At 42.4% G+C, this 18,547-nt stretch overlaps 2 protein-coding genes and 1 long non-coding RNA gene across 5 annotated transcripts in view; 2 read left to right on the top strand and 1 right to left on the bottom strand.

The window, feature by feature from the left end:
- LOC137206843 (uncharacterized) overlaps positions 1–6,392 on the top strand; it is a 58,967-nt gene extending 52,575 nt beyond the window's left edge. The window contains exon 4 of the long non-coding RNA XR_010934851.1: positions 5,643–6,392. This is a non-coding gene — a long non-coding RNA (uncharacterized lncRNA). The remainder of the gene's footprint in view (positions 1–5,642) is intronic.
- Positions 103–6,249, bottom strand: SBDS (SBDS ribosome maturation factor). Its single transcript, XM_067705975.1, has 5 exons — positions 6,115–6,249; positions 5,340–5,469; positions 4,638–4,838; positions 2,864–3,028; positions 103–1,935 (listed from the first exon to the last, which is right to left on the bottom strand). The coding sequence occupies exons 1-5, from the start codon at positions 6,240–6,242 to the stop codon at positions 1,807–1,809; spliced, it is 753 nt and encodes a 250-aa protein (XP_067562076.1). The 5' UTR covers positions 6,243–6,249; the 3' UTR covers positions 103–1,806.
- Positions 6,393–7,162: 770 nt separating the features above from the next.
- Positions 7,163–18,547, top strand: part of LOC137206838 (S-adenosyl-L-methionine-dependent tRNA 4-demethylwyosine synthase TYW1) — a 206,152-nt gene continuing 194,767 nt past the window's right edge. For all 3 annotated transcript variants that reach the window (XM_067705974.1, XM_067705973.1, XM_067705972.1), the window contains exons 1-5: positions 7,163–7,364; positions 8,160–8,287; positions 9,236–9,373; positions 15,237–15,338; positions 16,892–17,086. In XM_067705974.1, the coding sequence (XP_067562075.1) occupies positions 7,361–7,364; positions 8,160–8,287; positions 9,236–9,373; positions 15,237–15,338; positions 16,892–17,086 (567 nt within the window). In that variant the 5' untranslated portion in view covers positions 7,163–7,360. The remainder of the gene's footprint in view (positions 7,365–8,159; positions 8,288–9,235; positions 9,374–15,236; positions 15,339–16,891; positions 17,087–18,547) is intronic.

Below are 18,547 nucleotides of genomic sequence, written 5' to 3'. Positions count from 1 at the left end.
AAAATAAACCGATAATCCTTAAGGTAATCCATTATAGCAGTGCTACTGGGAAGATAATCATGAACCAAACTTTTTAACCACTTCTGAATAATGAGATTAATATAAGGTAGAAAATTTTTTATTTTTTATAGGTTCAGAAACATGACTCTGATTTACATTTGACAATTCTTGAAGTTCCAGCTTTTTAGAAGAAATGAGTATGAGAATGGGAAAAAACTTAAGGCAATGTTATGGTAACATTTATCTTTTTTCTATTCAAGATGCAGCTCTTGAACATTTTTAGTAATTATGACTTTCGACCTGAAACGTTGCTTTAACTGTTTAAGCTAGAAATAAAGTGTAAACTTCATTGGTTAAAATAATTTCCTGGGACTTCAAGTTTAGATCATTTTTGTAAAACAACAAACTATGTAAGTAAAATGGAATCAGTGAGGGGGTCATCTTGAAGACTGTATCTGAACAGTAGTTTAATTTCACCGTTAAAGAAAGTGTGTCTTAAGAATATTTCTTCCAACACTATGAGAAAAATGTTTGACTTCAATCAACCAATCAGAAACTGTTCAAGTCAAGAACTCTTTTTCACTTAAAAACTTCTGTGCATAAAATACATCTGTATGGGGCCTTCCCTGGTGGCGCGGTGGTTGAGAGTTCGCCTGCCGATGCAGGGGACACGGGTTCGTGCCCCGGTCCGGGAGGATCCCACGTGCCGCGGAGCGGCTGGGCCCGTGAGCCATGGCCGCTGAGCCTGCGCGTCCGGAGCCTGTGCTCTGCAACGGGAGAGGCCGCAGCAGTGGGAGGCCCACGTATCACAAAAAAAAATAATAATAATAAAAAATAAAAATACATCTGTATGTTTATTTTGAGGGAAACCCTACTTTGTATTCTAGACTATCTCTTTTGAGGATAAGTAGATTTAAAAAAACTTGCACATTGTCTATTTAAGTGTTCAAATACTAAAACACTCAAGTTCAATTACATCCCAAATAATATCTCTAAGGTTTATCAGGTATTTAACAGAACAGGCCCTGTTCTGAGCACTCCTCCTCCTGACTTGTTTAATCCTGCTAAGAACTCTCCCATCCTACCAGACAAGAGGCAGAGAAAAGAAAAAGGTAGGAAGCTGTCTAGAAATACAAGCCATAGTTTAACAAAAATAAACAGTGGTTTTATTGATTACGTATATTTTCAACTCTAGTAATATATATTATAAACTTTAAGAATTAGAATAAATGGCTGTATTTTTTACCAAGAATAATCTAGGCTATGGCAGCATGTTTGATGAACATTATTGAAGTCCTGCACAGTCATCATCTATCTATTTTTCAGAAAATCAAGAAGTCATCATCCAAGCTTTGTATTAGGTCATGAGACAGTTACCCCTATACACACATTTCATTAAGTAGAAATAAGACATTACACATTTTCTTTTTTGGCAAATCCTCCCTTTCTGTCATACAGATATATCCTCCCAAAGTTGTTTTCTTATAATGTACAAAACTTATTTTTTATCCACAAGAGTTGTGTCAAATAACTTTCACCCTGGAAAGCTCAAAGGCATGAGGCAGTAACAAAATGCTACTCTGGACTCTGTATTTCACTTTTGCCTAAAACCCTATTTGATAATTAAAACTAAATGAATCCCACATTATAATACTTACGAAGGAAAGTCTTTTTGTGTACATGTTTGCCACAAAGATGGAAAGTGTCAACTCATCTGAGCAAGTATTTGGCAGATCACAGAAAGAAAACAGGGCTGTGGGAAACGCAAACGCTTTAGTGTTTGACAGCTGAAGAGACTGATGACTGTCACTCCAATTTCTCATCTCCTTCTTCCACGTCTTTCAAACTGAGTACTTCCAAAGAGCCTTTGCCTTTTGTCTCCTTTTTTACGAGCTCATCGATTTCTCGGAAGCAGCCGGGGTCGATGAGACACACCTGAAACATTGAACACAGCTGTTGACCACATGAGGAAGAGCAGTACCATAGAATGGACACAGCTTTCACTTCATATGAGACAAACACACCATACATTCCAGGTCTCTCTACAACCACAGATAAGACAACGCACAGGACGGTGGGCTGGGCTCTGGTCCAGCCTCTGCCCTTAGGTATGCACGCAGGCCTCTGTGACAAGGCATTATTCTCCCTACTGAGGACTTCCAGATTCCTCAGCTGTAAAACGAAGTGGTTGGATTAGAAGGCTATGGTCCTTTTCATACTAAAATTTAGCGTTAAAATTTACAGTTCAATGAAATCATCTCTTTGTAGCCACATTTGAAGAAAAAAAAAAAAAGAGGTGGAAGGCCTATTTAGAAACCATGTGCAAAGTTTTGCAAAGATTTTAGAACTTCAGAGTGTCAGATGTGTTGTTTTACATCTACAGTGGAAAGGGCAACAGTCCTCTAGAGCTCATTTATTTGTCAAGAAGCTATAAAGCTCTAAGACGTGGGTTTGCAGACAGCTGAATTTACACGATGTCTGAAGCTGCAGGGTGAGGACCCAAAGACATGATGTTTTTGCTGCTTCTTTAAAATGTTCTGTGGTAAATGAGACTGACAAACTTTTAGTCCTAGTTCCAATCTCCTCATTAATAGAAGACTCACTGTAAAATATATTCTCATCGAAAATGAGCATTGACCAAAATCATTTTATCATGAATAATTTAACTAAAAAAGCAAACAAAAAGTGTAAGTGTTCTTAATGACAATTTGGTTCTACGGAGACCTTGACTGTCTTACCTAATTCTAGTTAAGACATTACTGGAAATGTCTTACTGTTCACACCTTCTAAATGTGACAGATTTATGACTAGAGAAGTATTTTGGTAACGTGGAAGCAAAGAAACAAGAGTATGTTAATCTTACAATATCTAACTGTTGACCATAGTCTTCACTTTCTATAACCTTGATGAGTGGCTTGAGTTTTTCTTTCAGCTTCTTCCCTTCATTCACTGGAAGAATGAACCGAAGTCTCATGTGAGCACGTTCTATCTTCATTTTCTCCTTTAACTGCTTTATCACTTCCAAAGCCTATCAAGACAAAATTAAAAACGTCTGTAATTTCTTTGCTTCTTCTGCTGCATTACTGCAGAAGGTATTCAAAACAAAGCAGTTTCCACCTAGCTGGACTGGGCAATGGTTTCTTAGATGACATGAAGAACATTAGCAACCACAGGAAAAAAATAGATAAATTGGGCTTCAAGATTAAAACCTTTTGTTCTTCAAAAAACTATCAAGAAAGTGAAAAGACAACCCACAGAATATGACAAAATACTGGCAAATCGTGCATTTGATACGGTACTAGTATCCAAGATATATAAAGAACTCTTACAACTCAATAATGAAGAGACAACTAATCAACTAAAAAATGGTCAAAGGATCTGAAGAGTGATTTCTCCAAAGAAGACAAAGGGTCAATACGCCCATGAAAATATGCGCAAATTATCAGTCATTAGGGAAATGCAAATCAAAACCAGAACAATACCCCCAGGATGGCTATAATCAAGAAGTCGGACAATAACAAACATCACTGAGGATGTGGAGAAACTGGAACCCTTGTACACTGATTGTGGAAATGTAAAATGGCTCAGCTGTTTCGGAAACCGGCCGAGCATTCCTCAAAAGGTTAATACAGTCACCATATGAGCTAGCAATTCTGTTCCTGGGTATAGAGAAATGGAAACATACGTCCACACAAAAATTTGTAATCAATTTCATAGCAGCATTATTCATGATAGCTAAAAAGTGGGAACAACCCAAATGTCCACCAACTGATGAATGAACAAAAGGTGGTATTTCCATACAATGAACTATTATTCAGTCCTAAGAAGGAAAAAAGTACTGATAGATGCTACAACATGGATTAACCTTGAAAGGGCCACATACTGTATGACTCCATTTATATGAAATGTGCAGAATAGACAAGTCAATAAAAACAGAAATAAAATTTGCAGTTGCCTTATTCCCTCCTTACGAGACAGGGGAATGAGAAGTGACTGCCAACAGGTACAGGGTTTCATTTTGGGGTGATGAAATGTTCTCAAATTAGGTAGCAGGGAAGGGTGCAAAAACTTTGTGAGTATACGACTGAACTGTAGGCTTTAAATGGGTGACTTTTATAGTGTATGTATTATACAAATATTAAAGAAAAATCTAACAACTGGGGTTAAAATGATGCTTTAAAAATCCAAGTTTTATCTTTGTAAAAACATTTTTTACTTTATATTGGAGTATAATTGATTAACAATGATGTGTTAGTTACAGGTGTACAGCAAAGGGATTCAGTTATACCCATACAAGTATCCATTCTTTTTCAAATTCTTTTCCCATTTAGGTTATTACAGAATATTGAGCCAAGCTCCCTGTGCTATACAGTAGGTCCTTGTTGGAAGAATCCAAGTTTTATCTTTAAAGTCTGACTTGGATAGGAAGATGAGAGTCCTAGTATATTTGTGTTTAGTTAAAACAAATTCCATCACTTCTCTCTAAAACCTCCATCGTTCCCCTCCCCTGTACCCAAAACCTCCTCCCACTTGCTTCCAAGTAGTGCCATTTTGTTATTACCGACCAACTATTTTAATGTTTTCCTCAGAGAACACTGATTTTCATGGACACTTTTTGACATTAAAAAACAACTCACCTGCTGTTTTGTACTCTTGTTGGGTTTGACCGAATAGTGGATGTCCTTCATGGCTCTCTCGATAAGGATAACGGTGTACGGTCTCTTTGTTTCAGGGTTCACACATTTGTCGGCCACAATAGTTGCAATGTCCCTAAACATCTGCTCCAGCTGTGTGTGCCGTTCTTTATCTGACACTTGAACCTCTCCTTTAGTTAAAATCTTAAAAAACCCAACAAGTTTAAGAAAAGTAATATCTTTATTCCACACTACTTGTTAACTAACCACAGGAATTAATAACTGGGGAGAAAATTAAATTTCATCCTCTTCAGCTACTGATATTTGGTAATAACTTGAGCTTTGCCTAAAGGGATTATCTTGTTCCAAAATCTTAACTTATTTAGATGGGGAATGGGGTAAAGGTAATCTTAGCAGAGGGTGTAAATGATGAAATACCTGAAAAGGAATTCTATTTTCAGGTATATTACACTAAAAATATATAAATGAACAAAATAATGCAGCTTAGTAGGAAATCTGATTTCTGGAGGCTTTGGCAAAAAATCCAAGTCCTGAATTATTAAAAGTGATGCTGCACGGATCGAATTATTGCACAGTAACTGTTCACTCCAAAAAAATAGTATTTTAAAGTTTAACATACCTGTAATCTAATATCTAATACTACTGGATATTAGGGTCAATTATGCTGCAACTGTTAGAACCCACCTGCTTACAGATTTCAGTCTGGTCATCTGTTCCAAACGCACTGATGAGATCTTCCTTCTTTGCAACCTGACCTTTAGAGACATTTACAAACACTGAGTGGGTCTGCAGAACTTCATCAAGGTCTTTTTCCCTTGGGAGGACAGGAGAGAAAGTCCTAAGTGAGTATGCTTGAAACTTCGAAGTTCATTCACATTTAAATACAAGAAGGCGTCGATATGAATAGTAAGAAACAACAAATACTCCTAAATGACCCTCGGTTCCAGGGGACCATTTTGTAACCCAGAACTCCATTTGTATTCGCAGTTACTCAGAGGTGAAAAACGTCGCGGGAGTCTGTGTGCCATCACTGAAGGGTGGGGTCCGGCTGCTGCCAAGGAATTCCAGCCCCTAGATGGCAGCAGTGAAGAACTTATACGCACTTCGGTGCAACTACTGGGCTGAGATCTGTGACAAACGCACGAATTATAGAAGCACACGGAAAACTAGGCCCTTTGCCTTTATCATTATTCTGACGAAAGGACCACAGTTATGGGGGTTTCTTGGCTGTGGCTTTTATGACACCCGGGAAGCAAAGTAAAACCAAGCCCCAAACCAAACCGACCAAACAAAAAAAAAGGGAACGTCTGGTTTAGACCCTAAGCCCGGGCAGCAGGAGTAGGTTTCCCATTTCCTTCCCTGGCGAGACACCAGCTAGGCCCATTCGTTAGACGACCAAACGAGGCCGCCTTTGAGGCTACCAGCTCCGGCCAGGGCCCAGAGGGAGAGTGTCACTCACACGCCGCTCCGCCAGCCCACGACTTTGTTTTTGTAGCAGGCGATTTCGAAGCGCTTCCCGGCTCGCTTCATTCGTACTACGGCCACATTGGTCAGGCGGATCTGGTTGGTGGGGGTGAAGATCGACATCGTGGCCGCTCACAGACCTTGGGTCCGGCGAACCAAGGCAAACCTGCGCTGCCGGCCTGAGAGCTAACTGAGCCTCGATATAACCACCCGGCGGCGCGTGGCACAGTAACGCCCGCAGACTGCGCAGCGCCGTTACTAACTCGGCCGAAACGATCCACCCACGCAACTTACTGCGCAGGCGTCAGGTGTTAAGAAAACCGGGCGAGGAGGAGGGAGCTAGAACGCCTGCGCATTGTGGCTTTTACGACACTGCTCCACGCCCGGAAAGAGTGGGTCTCTTCCTTGACGTAATTTTCTTTCCGGAATGAACGAAAGAGCTCTGATTGGTTGGTGGAGCTAATGTTTGGTGACCGGGTGGAAACTCAGTGCCGGGCACCTCACAGTTCCGCGGAGTTCCGGGCCACGCCCACATTACCCTTTCGTTATAGAAAAGTTTTAACACAAAAAACGTAGAGAAAAAAGTGTAATGAACTGCCATGTACCCATCACCCCGCTTCAACAATTATCAACATTTTGCCGTTCTTGTTTCATTTTCCCTCTTTTTTTTTGTTGGAGTATTTTAAAGCAAATCATCATAAAGTTTTAGCTTTAAATACTTCAGTCTAAACTCCTAACAAATACACCCAACGAGATTAACCATAATTCCTTAATAGCGTCTCATTGCTAGTCCATAATCAAATTTCCCCTAAATAATGCCTTTTTACAGTCGGTGTGTTTCAAATGAGATTCAAACAGGCTCACATATTGCATTCGGTTGGCGATGCCCTTAGTTTCTTAACGCCGACTTTCCCTCCCCCACCCCCCCCTTTTTTTGCCTGCTTCTCTCCAGATTCGCCCCTAACTCTCAAGCGCGGATTCCTGAGCCGCAGGCAGCACTCCCGCTTCCTCGCCGGGATCTCTGGGCGGTGCTTTTCTCTGGGCCCGCCCCCTTCCGCCTCTGAGCCAATCCGGACAGGTCTGCGAGTGGCATGGCTGCCCCCAGGTCCTCCGACTGTGGGCGCCCAGCTAATGCTGTGAGGTATTTCTGGTGGTCTCCCAGTATCCACGCCGGACAATAAGTTTTTTAGGTCCGCAGTCCTGGTGTCTTGTCGGGCCGCAGGGCTCGGGCTCTGAGGAGAATGGGTAAGGTCCACAGGCGGGTAAGGTTCGTGGGGTGGGAAGGGAGGAAACCGTTTTTCTGAGACCCTCGGGCCCCTTCTTCCAGAGTATGTTGCCCTTGTCAGCCCGGGACCGGTGCCGCTGGGGGCAAGGGAGGACTGATCCCTGCTCGTGACCTGGCTTTTGCCTTTTCAGGCTAGGAGATGAGTTTAGAACTATGCTTCTAACCTCAAGCAAAAGACAGAGAAAACTTTCTCCCCCTTACCCACGTGTGTTGAGGACTTTTGGTCCTTTCCAGGAGTAGCACCTGTAAACCTCAAATCTTAGACCTCGCCTTTTGAAATTACCCCCAGGTTCAGCATTTGAGTCCAGGTCCATCCATATCTCCCTTAAAAAAAACTGGGACTTGAGGTCAATTATTTGAGAACCCTTTGCAAGTAGATGTGGGTCTCTAAAAATAAAATTAAAAAAAAGAGGAATACATTTAGTATTATTTTTCTTATGGAGCAGCGTAACAAAGCAAAATTAACTCATAATTCCACATAAAGTGTTTTGACTTTATGTTCCCTTCTTTTCCAAACGCTATATTCAAATGAAGATAAAATTTTATATTCTTGTTTTGAATTAGCATTATCATGACAATTATATTACATATCACAGTGTCTTGTTTTTATTAGAGTTGCTTTTTATAGATTTCTTAGCGGGGTTGTTGAATATGAAGGTTGGTTTTTCTTTTTCTTTTTTTTCTTAAATAAGAATGGATATCATTGTATATGTAACTTCAAATAAAATTACTTATATGTGTCATTTTAAATTTAGATCCTTCTTTGGATATGTGGGACTTCTCATCTTTAATATCGTTATGGATAAACAGGTTTTACATATATTTGGGCTTTGCCTTTGGCTTTAGCCTTTGGATTTGTTTCCAGATTGTCATCAGAAAGCAGGTAAGTGGAGTTACTTTTTTTTTTTTAATATTTATTTATTTATTTATTTTTGGCTGTGTTGAGTCTTCGTTGCGTGTGGGCTTTCTCTAGTTGCGGCGAGTGGGGGCTACTCTTTGTTGTGGTGCGCGGGCTTCTCATTGTAGCTTCTCATGTTACGGAGCATGGGCTCTAGGCACGCAGGCTTCAGTAGTTGCGGCATGCAGGCTCAGTAGTTGTGGCACATGGGCTTAGTTGCTCCGTAGCCTGTGGGATCCTCCCGGGCCAGGGCTTGAACCCGTGTCTCTTGCATTAGCAGGTGGATTCTTTACCACTGTGCCACCAGGGAAACCCAAGTGGAGTTACTTTTTCTAGGAGAGTATTTGGCATCAAATTTTATAGACAATGCAGAGTGCAGATTTTCTAAGGCTTCCAGAAAAATATAGAAATTCTAAAAGGAACTTTCGATCACTTTTATGTTTGGTCTTTAGAAATAGTTTTTCAATGCCAAAAAATTTTTCTTGTCAGTTTTTATAGACTAAGTTATTTACCTTTTCTTTGATGGGCTGTGGAAGTCTCATTGTTAAGATACAGGAAGGTTTTGTAATGAAAAATTAAACTTTTGCAAAAACCCCAAATCTGCTTAGCACCCTTAAGGGGTAGTAGTGTTCTCTTTTCCTTCCAGTAATTAAGAATCAGAAAATAAGTTTCTACTATTATTCCACTACAACACATTATGGGTGAAAGTACGTGTAGTTCTATCCTGGAAGGAATGGGAATCATTATAGTCTTAAGAAATGTGGGCCCTGCTTTTAAAAGGACCTAATTATACCAAGGGGTTAATATTTGAGGAGTACAATTGAAAAATTAAGAGAATAATAAAATGGGTCAGTATCTGAGCGGTTGATAATTTTCATTCCTAATGAAGTTGGGAAAATATTCAAACTTGATGGATTTTGTGTTTATTTCAAGAACAAAAACTCACAGGAGAAAACCGTTCCGAAAGCATCTCGGGATTTGATGACAAATGGCTATATCTCTCTTCAAAAGAAGGAAGTCTTTGTGTCTGGAGTGAAGATTTTCTATGGTTCTCAGACTGGCACAGCAAAGGTAAGAACTTATAATGACACTTTTCATTGGGTCTCCTGATCTTTTAAGAAAATTTCTGAAAAGTGTTCTTTAGCAGTGAACTGAATTGGTCTTCTAATCTTTTTTCATCTTTGTTTTTCCTTTTTACAGCATACATTTTTCCTTTCTGGGGTGGTGGGTGAGTTTCATCTCCATTTCAGCTGATTGGGGGTGTCTGGTGGTCACTGTCATGCGGGGTCTTTGTTCTGAAGCTTGCTTCTTGCTCAGCAGAATGGAGACTTGGATTTCCAAGTCCATTACTGGGTATAGAAGTAGGGAAGATAGTGAAAAGTGGCAGCAGTATGTCCAGTATGGGCCCTGACGTTCACAACTTCACACATCTATTTAATGAAATGTATTTTGATTTCTCATAGTGTTAAAAGTGTTAATGATATACATTGAATACTGTGTAGATACCGGCTGCAGATATATAGCTGAAAGATGCTTTAATTGTATCTAGATGCTGCTTGCTTCTTTATTATAAAGGTCACAGCTATTTATTGCTTTCTAGGAAAAGATTCTAAGACTAACATGAAAATGAATTAAAAACAGAATTCCTTGTCATTATTTTGGTAGAGTATTAAAGAGGGTTCTACTGCCCTCTCGTGGATGTTTTGTAGAATACTACTTTTTAAAAGGTTTTTTCAGTATTTTGTTGTGTGTGTCATAATTGAAGGTCACTTATAATTAAGTTCAACCTTAAGCAGCAGAGGCAGGAAACTGGAAGAAACGTTAGAAAGGTATCTGAGCTGCGGAAACAAAGTCTTTTTATGTTATTCATAGAAGATCTCATTCCTAGCCTCTCTTTTATGCCCGCTTTTACGTTTTTTTAAGATCAAATTAATACTTGCAGATGGTAACAAATCCAGGTGTACAGAGGGTTCATAATGAAAAGTACTCTTCAGAGAATCTATTTTAGCTATTGATATTTCTGTTTTTAATTCCTCTGAGGGTTATTTCTTGAACCTCCTTCTGCCATGTTTCTAGATTTATCAAGTTAGATAAAAGTTATTGACTCCTCGTATTTGTCAGTTCCTCACATCTCAGCGGCTTAATATTGTTGCCCACATCATTGTTGATATGAGTTAAATGGCCCCCCCTTCTTTTTTTTTTTTTTTTTTTTTGCGGTATGCGGGCCTCTCACTGTTGTGGCCTCTCCCGTTGCGGAGCACAGGCTCTGGACGGGCAGGCTCAGCGGCCATGGCTCACAGGCCCAGCTGCTCCACGGCATGTGGGATCTTCCCGGACCGGGGCACGAACCCGTGTCCCCTGCATCAGCAGGCGGACTCTCAACCACTGCGCCACCAGGGAAGCCCTGGCCCCCCCTTCTTAAAGCTGTACCGTCTGAATTTCTCTATTTGGCTTTCACATTTGATTGATTCGTATTTGGCTTCGTATAGAAGACTCGGGCAGAATTTTTTTCTTACAACTTTGAGGGCATCACATCCTTGTCTTTTTTTAATAAATTTATTTATTTTTTATTTTATTTACTTTGGTTGCATTGGGTCTTCGTTACTGCATGCGGGCTTTCTCTAGTTGTGGCGAGAGGGGGCTACTCTTTGTTGTGGTGCGTGGGCTTCTCATTGCGGTGGCTTCTTGTTGCAGAGCATGGGCTCTAGGTGTGCGGGCTTCAGTAGTTGTGGTGCACGGGTTCAGTAGTTGTGACTCGTGGGCTCTAGAGCGCAGGCTCAGTAGTTGTGGCTCACGGGCTTAGTTGTTCCGCAGCATGTGGGATCTTCGTGGATCAGGGCTCGAACCCGTGTCCCTGGCATTGGCAGATGGATTCTTAACCACTGCGCCACCAGGGAAGCCCCCTGGAAGCTTTTAGAATCATCCCTTTGTCCTAGATGTTTGGAGCTTTTGTGAGATGGTGTCTAGGTTGGGTCTTTTTCAGCCATTGTATTGTATACTTGGGCTGTTTTGTTTTGAAAATTCGTGTGCATTAATTCTGCTAATATTCCTTGGGTAAACTTCTTTCCCTTCTGTTTTCTCTGTTCTACTTGGTTAGTTGGATGTTGGACCTTTTGGATGGTCTCCTGTGTCTCAAATCCTCTCTCATACAAAAGTAACTTTCTTTCTGTTCTGGGTTCTTGGATTTCAATTCCAAACCTTTTTTTTGAATGTTTTAGTTCAGCTATAATGTTTTTAATTGCAAAAATGCCATTCTGTTCCATTTCTATTGCATCTTTTTCATAATCTAAGAATATATTTCAGTGAGTTCCTTTTTCGGTTCCCTGATCTATCTGCTTCCTGCATGTTTCTGCTGCTGCTATTTCTCTTTCCTGTCACTTGTTCTCATCATGGTCTTGGTGATCCGTGGTTTTCTGTTCATATTTAGGATGGAATGATGGGGTAGCTGGCGTGGATTTTCTCTGTTAACTGTGTAAATAGACTTGTTTTCTCTAGTTGTAAGTTCTCACTGTATGCTGTGTGCAAGGTGGGTCAGTGTATGCCAGGTGACCTATCTACCTCACATCTCCCTCTAACTACCACCTCAATTTTATTTTATTTTTTATAGTATTACTCCTTGAAAGTGTTGTCTGTGCTTGCTGTCTCTAATTTCTCTACTCCTGTCTTTCTTGACCCACTCCAGTTAGGCTTGTGTGCCCCAGCCTGCTCCCAGTGACTTTTATGTCGCTAATTAATTCTCAGTCTTCATCTTACTTGACCTCTTAGCTGCACGACAGCTCCTTCCTTGTTGACATACTTTCTCCATTGAACTTTTGGGACACTCTTCTCTAGGTTCTCCTCCTCTGCTGAGGCTAGTCTGCCTCACTATCATTTGCAGATTTCTCCTCATCTTCTTGCCCTCCAAAGATAGGAGCATCCCAGGGCACAGTTCTTGAGACTATGTCTTTATCTGCACTCACTTCATTCTCTAAGGGATCTTGTTATCTAGAGCTTTCAGTTCTATTTATTGGAATTTGACAGAGTTTTTCTGTAAAGGGCTAGATAGTTTATTTTACATATGTTTTTTAGGTTTGCAGGTTTCGCAAGGCGTATGGCCTTTGTTGCAGCTGTTCAGCTCTGCTGATGTCGTGTGAAAGCAGCCATGGACAATGTGTAAATAAATGAGCATGACTGTATTCCAGTAACCTTTACCTATAAAGACAGAGGGCCGGATTTGGCCTGCAGCCCTCAGTGTGCTGATCCCTGTAGTAGACGGTGGCCTCTAAATTTATGTTTCTAATCTGACTTTTCCTCTCAACCCCAGACCCTCATCCCCAGCTGCCTATCTTAGATCTTCCTGTGGATGGATGTGTAGTAGGCGACTCAGAATTAGTGTGCTTACAACTAAACTCCCAATTTTGTGCCCAAACCTGTTCCCCCTCTAATTTTTCCCATTCCGATAAATGGCAACTTCATCCTTCCAGTTGCCCAGTTCAAAAAAACCTTTGACTTCTCTCTTTTTCTTACTACCCACATCCAGTCTGTCAGCACATACTGTGTGTTCTACTTTCAGAATAGATCCAGGTTCCAGTCCCTTCTTACCGCCTTCACTGCTGCTGCCCTGGCCTAAGCCAGCCTCCCTCATATTTTGTCTGGGTTAATGTGGTCATCTCATCCTCAGCCTCCTTCATTCAGCCCATCCCAGCAACCACAGGGACTGTGAGAACTTAGGCAAAATGGTGTTAATCATCTTGGCTTAAGACCGCGCAGTGACTCCCTCATTCACTTAAAGCAAATGCCAAAGCCCCCATGGTGGCCGAGAGGCCCTCACTTCTGCGTCTCCAGCATCTCCTTTACCTCATGTCCTTGGTCTCCCCCCTCCAGTCTTATTAATCTCCTTGCCGAGTGTGCTCACGCATTTGGGCCTTCTCACTTACACGTCCCTCTGCTGGGGATAGCCTCTGGCTTGCTCTCTCATTTCCTTCAGGTTTTGCTCAAGTCTTTATTTTTGAGGCCTGTGGCAGTGTTTTCTGACACCAAATAGTTGTTTTCCCACACCTGTTTTCCGATTCTGGTACTGTCTACCCGAGTTATTGTCAGATTGTCCCCACATCAGACACCAGTCACAAGTCCCGGGGCATGTGTACTCCTGACTGGCCAGCTATAAATTCAGGGGTTCCCACAGTCTCTTTCTTAGGTTTGCTGATTCCCTAGAATGACTCACAGAATGCAGGGAATTGCTTTGATTAGTCTACTGGTTTATAACAATGAATATAACTCAGAAAGAGACAAATGGGAGAGATGATGGGGCAGGTCTTGGGGGGAGGGGCGGCACAGAGCTTCTGAGTCCTATTTCAACGTGCCACCTCCTCGGCATATCAATGTGTCCCCCAATCCCTGTCATTTAGGGTTTTTTATGGAGATTTCATTACGTAAGCATGACTGATTAAATCATCGACCACATCTGATTGAACTTCATCTCCTGCCACCCCTCCCCTCCCCTCCCCACAGGGAGAGAAGATGTTGAAAGTTCTAAGCCTTTAATCCCAGGGTTGGTTTTCTGCTGACCAGCCCCCATCCTGAAGCCATCTAGTCCCCCACCGCAACCCCAATGAGTCATCTCATTAACATACCAAAGACAGCAAGTTCCAAGGATTTTAGGAGCTCTAGGAGCTCCCTGGAGGCAAAGACCAAATATTTATTTTTTATTATATACACCTGTCCTGGCCCTCCTTATGTAAAATAACAACTCTCCCCATGCCTCCAATACCGTATTCTTACGCCTTATCCTCTTTTCCTCCACAGCACTGGTCACCATGCGATATACTGTGTATTTTCTCATTTGTGTGTTTGTTCTCTCTCCGTCCATTAGAATATCTCCTTGAGGATGTTCCCTGATGCTCCTTAAGGGCAGGGAACATGTGTGCCTTGTTTCCTGTTGGGTAATATCGCCCAGAGCTGAGACTGGCCTGGTGGATGCCCAGTAAATGGCGAGGGCAGGCTTAGCTTTAGTCCTGGCAGGTGGCGAGCCAAGTGTTAGGCTACCAAGCCAGAAAGAGGAAGAGAATTTCCTGGGGTACCAACATCTGGCTAGAAGTTGTAGCTTTCCCCAGCCATTTGGTTCATTTTGTTTGGAGAAGAGGCTGGCAGGGGTCTGCCTGGGGGTAAAAGGTGAGTGTCGCTAAGGCTCTGTGTGCGCTGGTACCACATAATATGGATTCTCTGTATTCCACAGGGTCTTCTCTGGCCCACTGCTCCCTCCCTTTTTTTTTTTTTTTTTGCGGTACGCGGGCCTCTCACTGCCGTGGCCTCTCCCGTTGCGGAGCACAGGCTCCGGACGCGCGGGCTCAGCAGCCATGGCTCCATGGGCCCAGCCGCCCCGCGGCATGTGGGATCTTCCCGGACCGGGGCACGAACCCGCGTCCCCTGCATCGGCAGGCGGACTCTCAACCACTGCGCTACCAGGGAAGCCCCTCCCTCCCATTTTTGCCCCAGTGACTGACTGATCCCAGAGCCCCTCTGGTTTTCTGTGTCCCCCGAGGCTTGCTTCTGTCTGTCAGCCTGCTGCTTTTTGCTTTCTGTCTTCCAGAAATGTGCTCACAGTTCTCATATTCCCCACTCTCTTCCCACTATGGTATTTCTTCTCCATCTATATGTTTATTCTAGTGGGGCAAACAGCTGAAATGTCTACCAGTACATATAATAAGTACATATAATCCCACATATGTACTTGTAGAGGGAGAACAACACAGCTGAGTGATGATCTCTGTAAAGATGCTTGAGAAAATGGTAGAAATGAGAATAGAATTTGTGTTTATGGTGATACATGTCAGTCACCGGAAAAGCTTTTCATGCTAAATGCCTCACTACCTTGCCAACAGGAATAAATGAAGACTGTATTTTTCATTTATTTAGCTTATTGAAGACTTTATTTGATTTTTTTCCCTCCTATCAGGGATTTGCGACAGTTCTTGCTGAAGCAGTTAGCTCCCTTGGTCTGCCTGTGGCACTTATTAATCTGAAGGAATATGACCCAGATGACCATCTAGTAGAAGAGGTTGGTAATTGTCTTATTTTCCCTTCAATCACAACTTTCAAATTTAATTGATCTCCTGTGTTCTGGGATAAAAAGACTCTTCAGAATAAATTTAATTTTCACGCTAAAGGATTCCAGTCGGTAGAGCGTTCAGTGTCAGTCAGGGGTGCTGAGTGTGTGGTGGCGTGCTGACTCGGGCGTGAGTGATGCGGGGCCGGCCCCTCTGGGGTGTTAGACTGAAAGCTTGGGTGGTTGGAAGTTCCCTCCTGCTTTGACTGTCATAATCAAAGAGGGTTGTCACTGATGGCCATGTGCCGGGCATGTGAACCACGTATAGGCCTGCTGAAAGGTCAGGAGCCACTTGGGTGCCAGAAGCAGTATGGGTTTTGGAGTTAGAGAAATCTCTTTAACTGGCTGTGTGACCTCCAGGTGTAACGTCATATCTGTGAGAGCTTCATTTCATCACCTGAGGAATGCCCCGCCCCCTCCTCTAGCCATGCCCAGGTAGGGAAGTTGGCCTGACAACAGCGGTTCTCCAAGCGTGGTCCTTGAACCGACAGTATCAGCATTTCCTGGGAACTCGTTAGAAATGCAGATTCTCAGGTCCTAGCCCAGCCCCACGGAATCAAAGTCTGGATGTGGGGCTGTGTTTTAACAAGTGCCCCAGGTGATTCTGAAGCAGCTAAAGTTGGAGAAGCAGGTGGAACAGGCATTGACAAGCCTTTTCTATAAAGGGCCAGACGGTAAATATCTTCAGCTTTGTGGGCCACGCAGCTACTGAGTTCTGCCTTTGAGGCACAAAACAGCCAGAGATGGTATGTAAATGAGTGAGTGTGGCTGTGTTCCAATAAAATTTTATTTATAAAAACAGACAGTGAGTGGGACTGGGCCTGCGGGCTGTAATTTGCCAGTCCCTTCTTAGTGGATAAACCTCTAGCTGTAAATGTGCATTTCTTTCTCCCCCAAGAAAACGTTGGAGTACAAGTGAGTGAGCTTGAATCTGCTCTAAATTATTTGTTAAAAATTATTAGCAAAAAAAAAAAAATTATTAGCAAGCTTGGATACTTAATTATTCATAAGGGATTACTTATAACTTACCTCCTGACTTGGAACTGTGAAGATGCACTCGAGCAGATGAAATACTGTGGCTCACAGGACTGAAGATGTGTTTTGTTTCCCGTGGAGATGATGGTGCCAAGTGTTAAGTCACTTTACATTTAACGTTTTATGGCTTTGATTTTTCAGGGCATTTTTTAGAGATCTTTCTGTATTTCTTCCTGACTGATTTGGCTTTTGTTTCCAATATGACAAGCAGGAGCTGATAGGAATTTATAGTCTGGGAAATGGGATGAAGTACATGGTGAAGGGCACCAGGAGGTGTGGTGGGCTTTCTCCCCTGTGCAGGGTCCTGGCCCTGTTTGCTTTCTCTTTTGAAAATAAGTAACATTTCTAAAAGCACTCTTTGTCTTTAGAGGTTAGTGTGATATGAATGTCAGCATTTCAAAAAGGATTTTCTTCATTGAGATAACTTTATATCTTGGCTACTCTTCTGAAATAATGACTTTGTTGGTTAGGTTACCAGTAAAAATGTCTCTGCCTTCCTGGTTGCTACCTACACTGACGGTCAGCCGACTGAGAGCGCAGAGTGGTTCTGCAGGTGGCTAGAGGAAGCAGCCAATGACTTTCGATTTGGCAAAACGTACCTGAAGGGTGTGAGATACGCAGTGTTTGGCCTGGGAAATTCTGCATACGTGAGCCACTTCAACAAGGTAGGTACAAGGTAGGTACGTGTTGAATTGTAGGGATACATTCTCTTAAGTGAAAAAAAAAAAATCACCTACACAGGTACATATATGTGGGTGTATGTGAGACAATCTGTACTCTCTGGTACTTACTAATAAACTTTTTGTGTTATTCTTTTTATCGCTGGGAATTGCTACTGTATAGGAGGCTCTCAGTAAATTTTTATTGAATAAAATGAATGAAAATGCCTCCTGTTGTCTAGCGTCTTAGCGGCTTGTATTCATGGCCAGAGTCTAGCTTCCTGCCCCCAGGCAGGACCTTGTAGACGGAAGGTCCCTGATTCTTTGGACTTTCTCAACTACCTGTTCTGTTGTGGAATGACCTTTACTGGCCAAACTAATTCTTCACAAAGTTAACTTGTCTTTTAATCATTACTTTTCTTTTCTTTTTCTTCTTAAATTTTATTTATTTATTAGTTGTTTGTGCTGGGTCTTAGTTGTGGCAGGTGGGCTCCTTAGTTGTGGCACACGGGCTCCTTAGTTGTGGCAGGCAGGCTCCTTAGTTGCGGCATGCATGTGAGATCTCATCCCCGGACCAGGGATCGAACCTGGACCCCCTACATTGGGAGCATGGAGCCTTAACCACTGCGCCACCAGGGAAGTCCCTAATCATTACTTTGTAAAGTGATGAAATAGAAGAAAAACATTCACTGCCCTTTATGTAATAAAATATTAATTGTTTCTTTTGTTCTCCTGGATCCTTTTTTCTGAGTGAAATTAACTTGGCTCCTTTTCCTTTGCATTCTCTATACTTTAAAAAAGAAAAATGTGTGGGCTTCCCTGGTGGCACAGTGGTTGAGAGTCCGCCTGCCGATGCAGGGGACATGGGTTCGTGCCCCGGTCCGGGAGGATCCCACATGCCGCGGAGCGGCTGGGCCCGTGAGCCATGGCCGCTGAGCCTGCGCGTCTGGAGCCTGTGCTCCGCGATGGGAGAGGCCCGCCACCGAAAAAAAAAAAAAAAAAGAAAAATGTGGAGGCTCTCAGTTTCTTAGTGGTTCTGAAAAGTGATCAGAATTTTTTTACGTGTACCTCTCCCCAGATGTGAGCCCAGCTCGGCTCACCTATTTTTGGTAGAACGTGAGGAAAGATGAAGGTGGAGATCTTTCTGTAAAAGTTGTTTTCATCCAGCTGTTCTATCAAGATGTGTATTCTCTGTGCCTGCCCCCCCCCTCATATTTTCAAAGAAAGTAGACACAAGGTAAAATTCAGATATGTAAATATTTTGTTTACTGCCTTGCCACTTAGGAAGCCTGTTAAGTTTTTGAACTCTTAATTGTACTTCTTGATAACTCCTGTGCCTCAGCTTAAGTGCTTCATACTGTAATAAAATGCATCTCTGGCTTATGAAATCATGAGTCTTGCCAAATGGGCTCCGTTTGTACTTTGTTGTTTAATGGTCTTTGACCCCAGAGGCTTTATTTTAGAAGG

The sequence above is a fragment of the Pseudorca crassidens genome, chromosome 15 (assembly GCF_039906515.1).
Source record: "Pseudorca crassidens isolate mPseCra1 chromosome 15, mPseCra1.hap1, whole genome shotgun sequence".
Classification (NCBI taxonomy): Eukaryota; Metazoa; Chordata; class Mammalia; order Artiodactyla; family Delphinidae; genus Pseudorca; species Pseudorca crassidens.
This window is presented reverse-complemented; position numbering and strand designations above follow the sequence as displayed.

Excerpts from the sequence above, each read along its gene's own strand:
- SBDS (XM_067705975.1), bottom strand. The coding sequence starts at position 6,242 with ATGTCGATCTTCACCCCCACCAACCAGATCCGCCTGACCAATGTGGCC. Across the intron at positions 5,470-6,114 it reads GTGGGCTGGCGGAGCGGCGT|GGAAAAAGACCTTGATGAAG; the intron begins GTGAGTGACACT and ends TGTCCTCCCAAG. Across the intron at positions 3,029-4,637 it reads ACAAGAGTACAAAACAGCAG|GCTTTGGAAGTGATAAAGCA; the intron begins GTGAGTTGTTTT and ends TTGTCTTGATAG.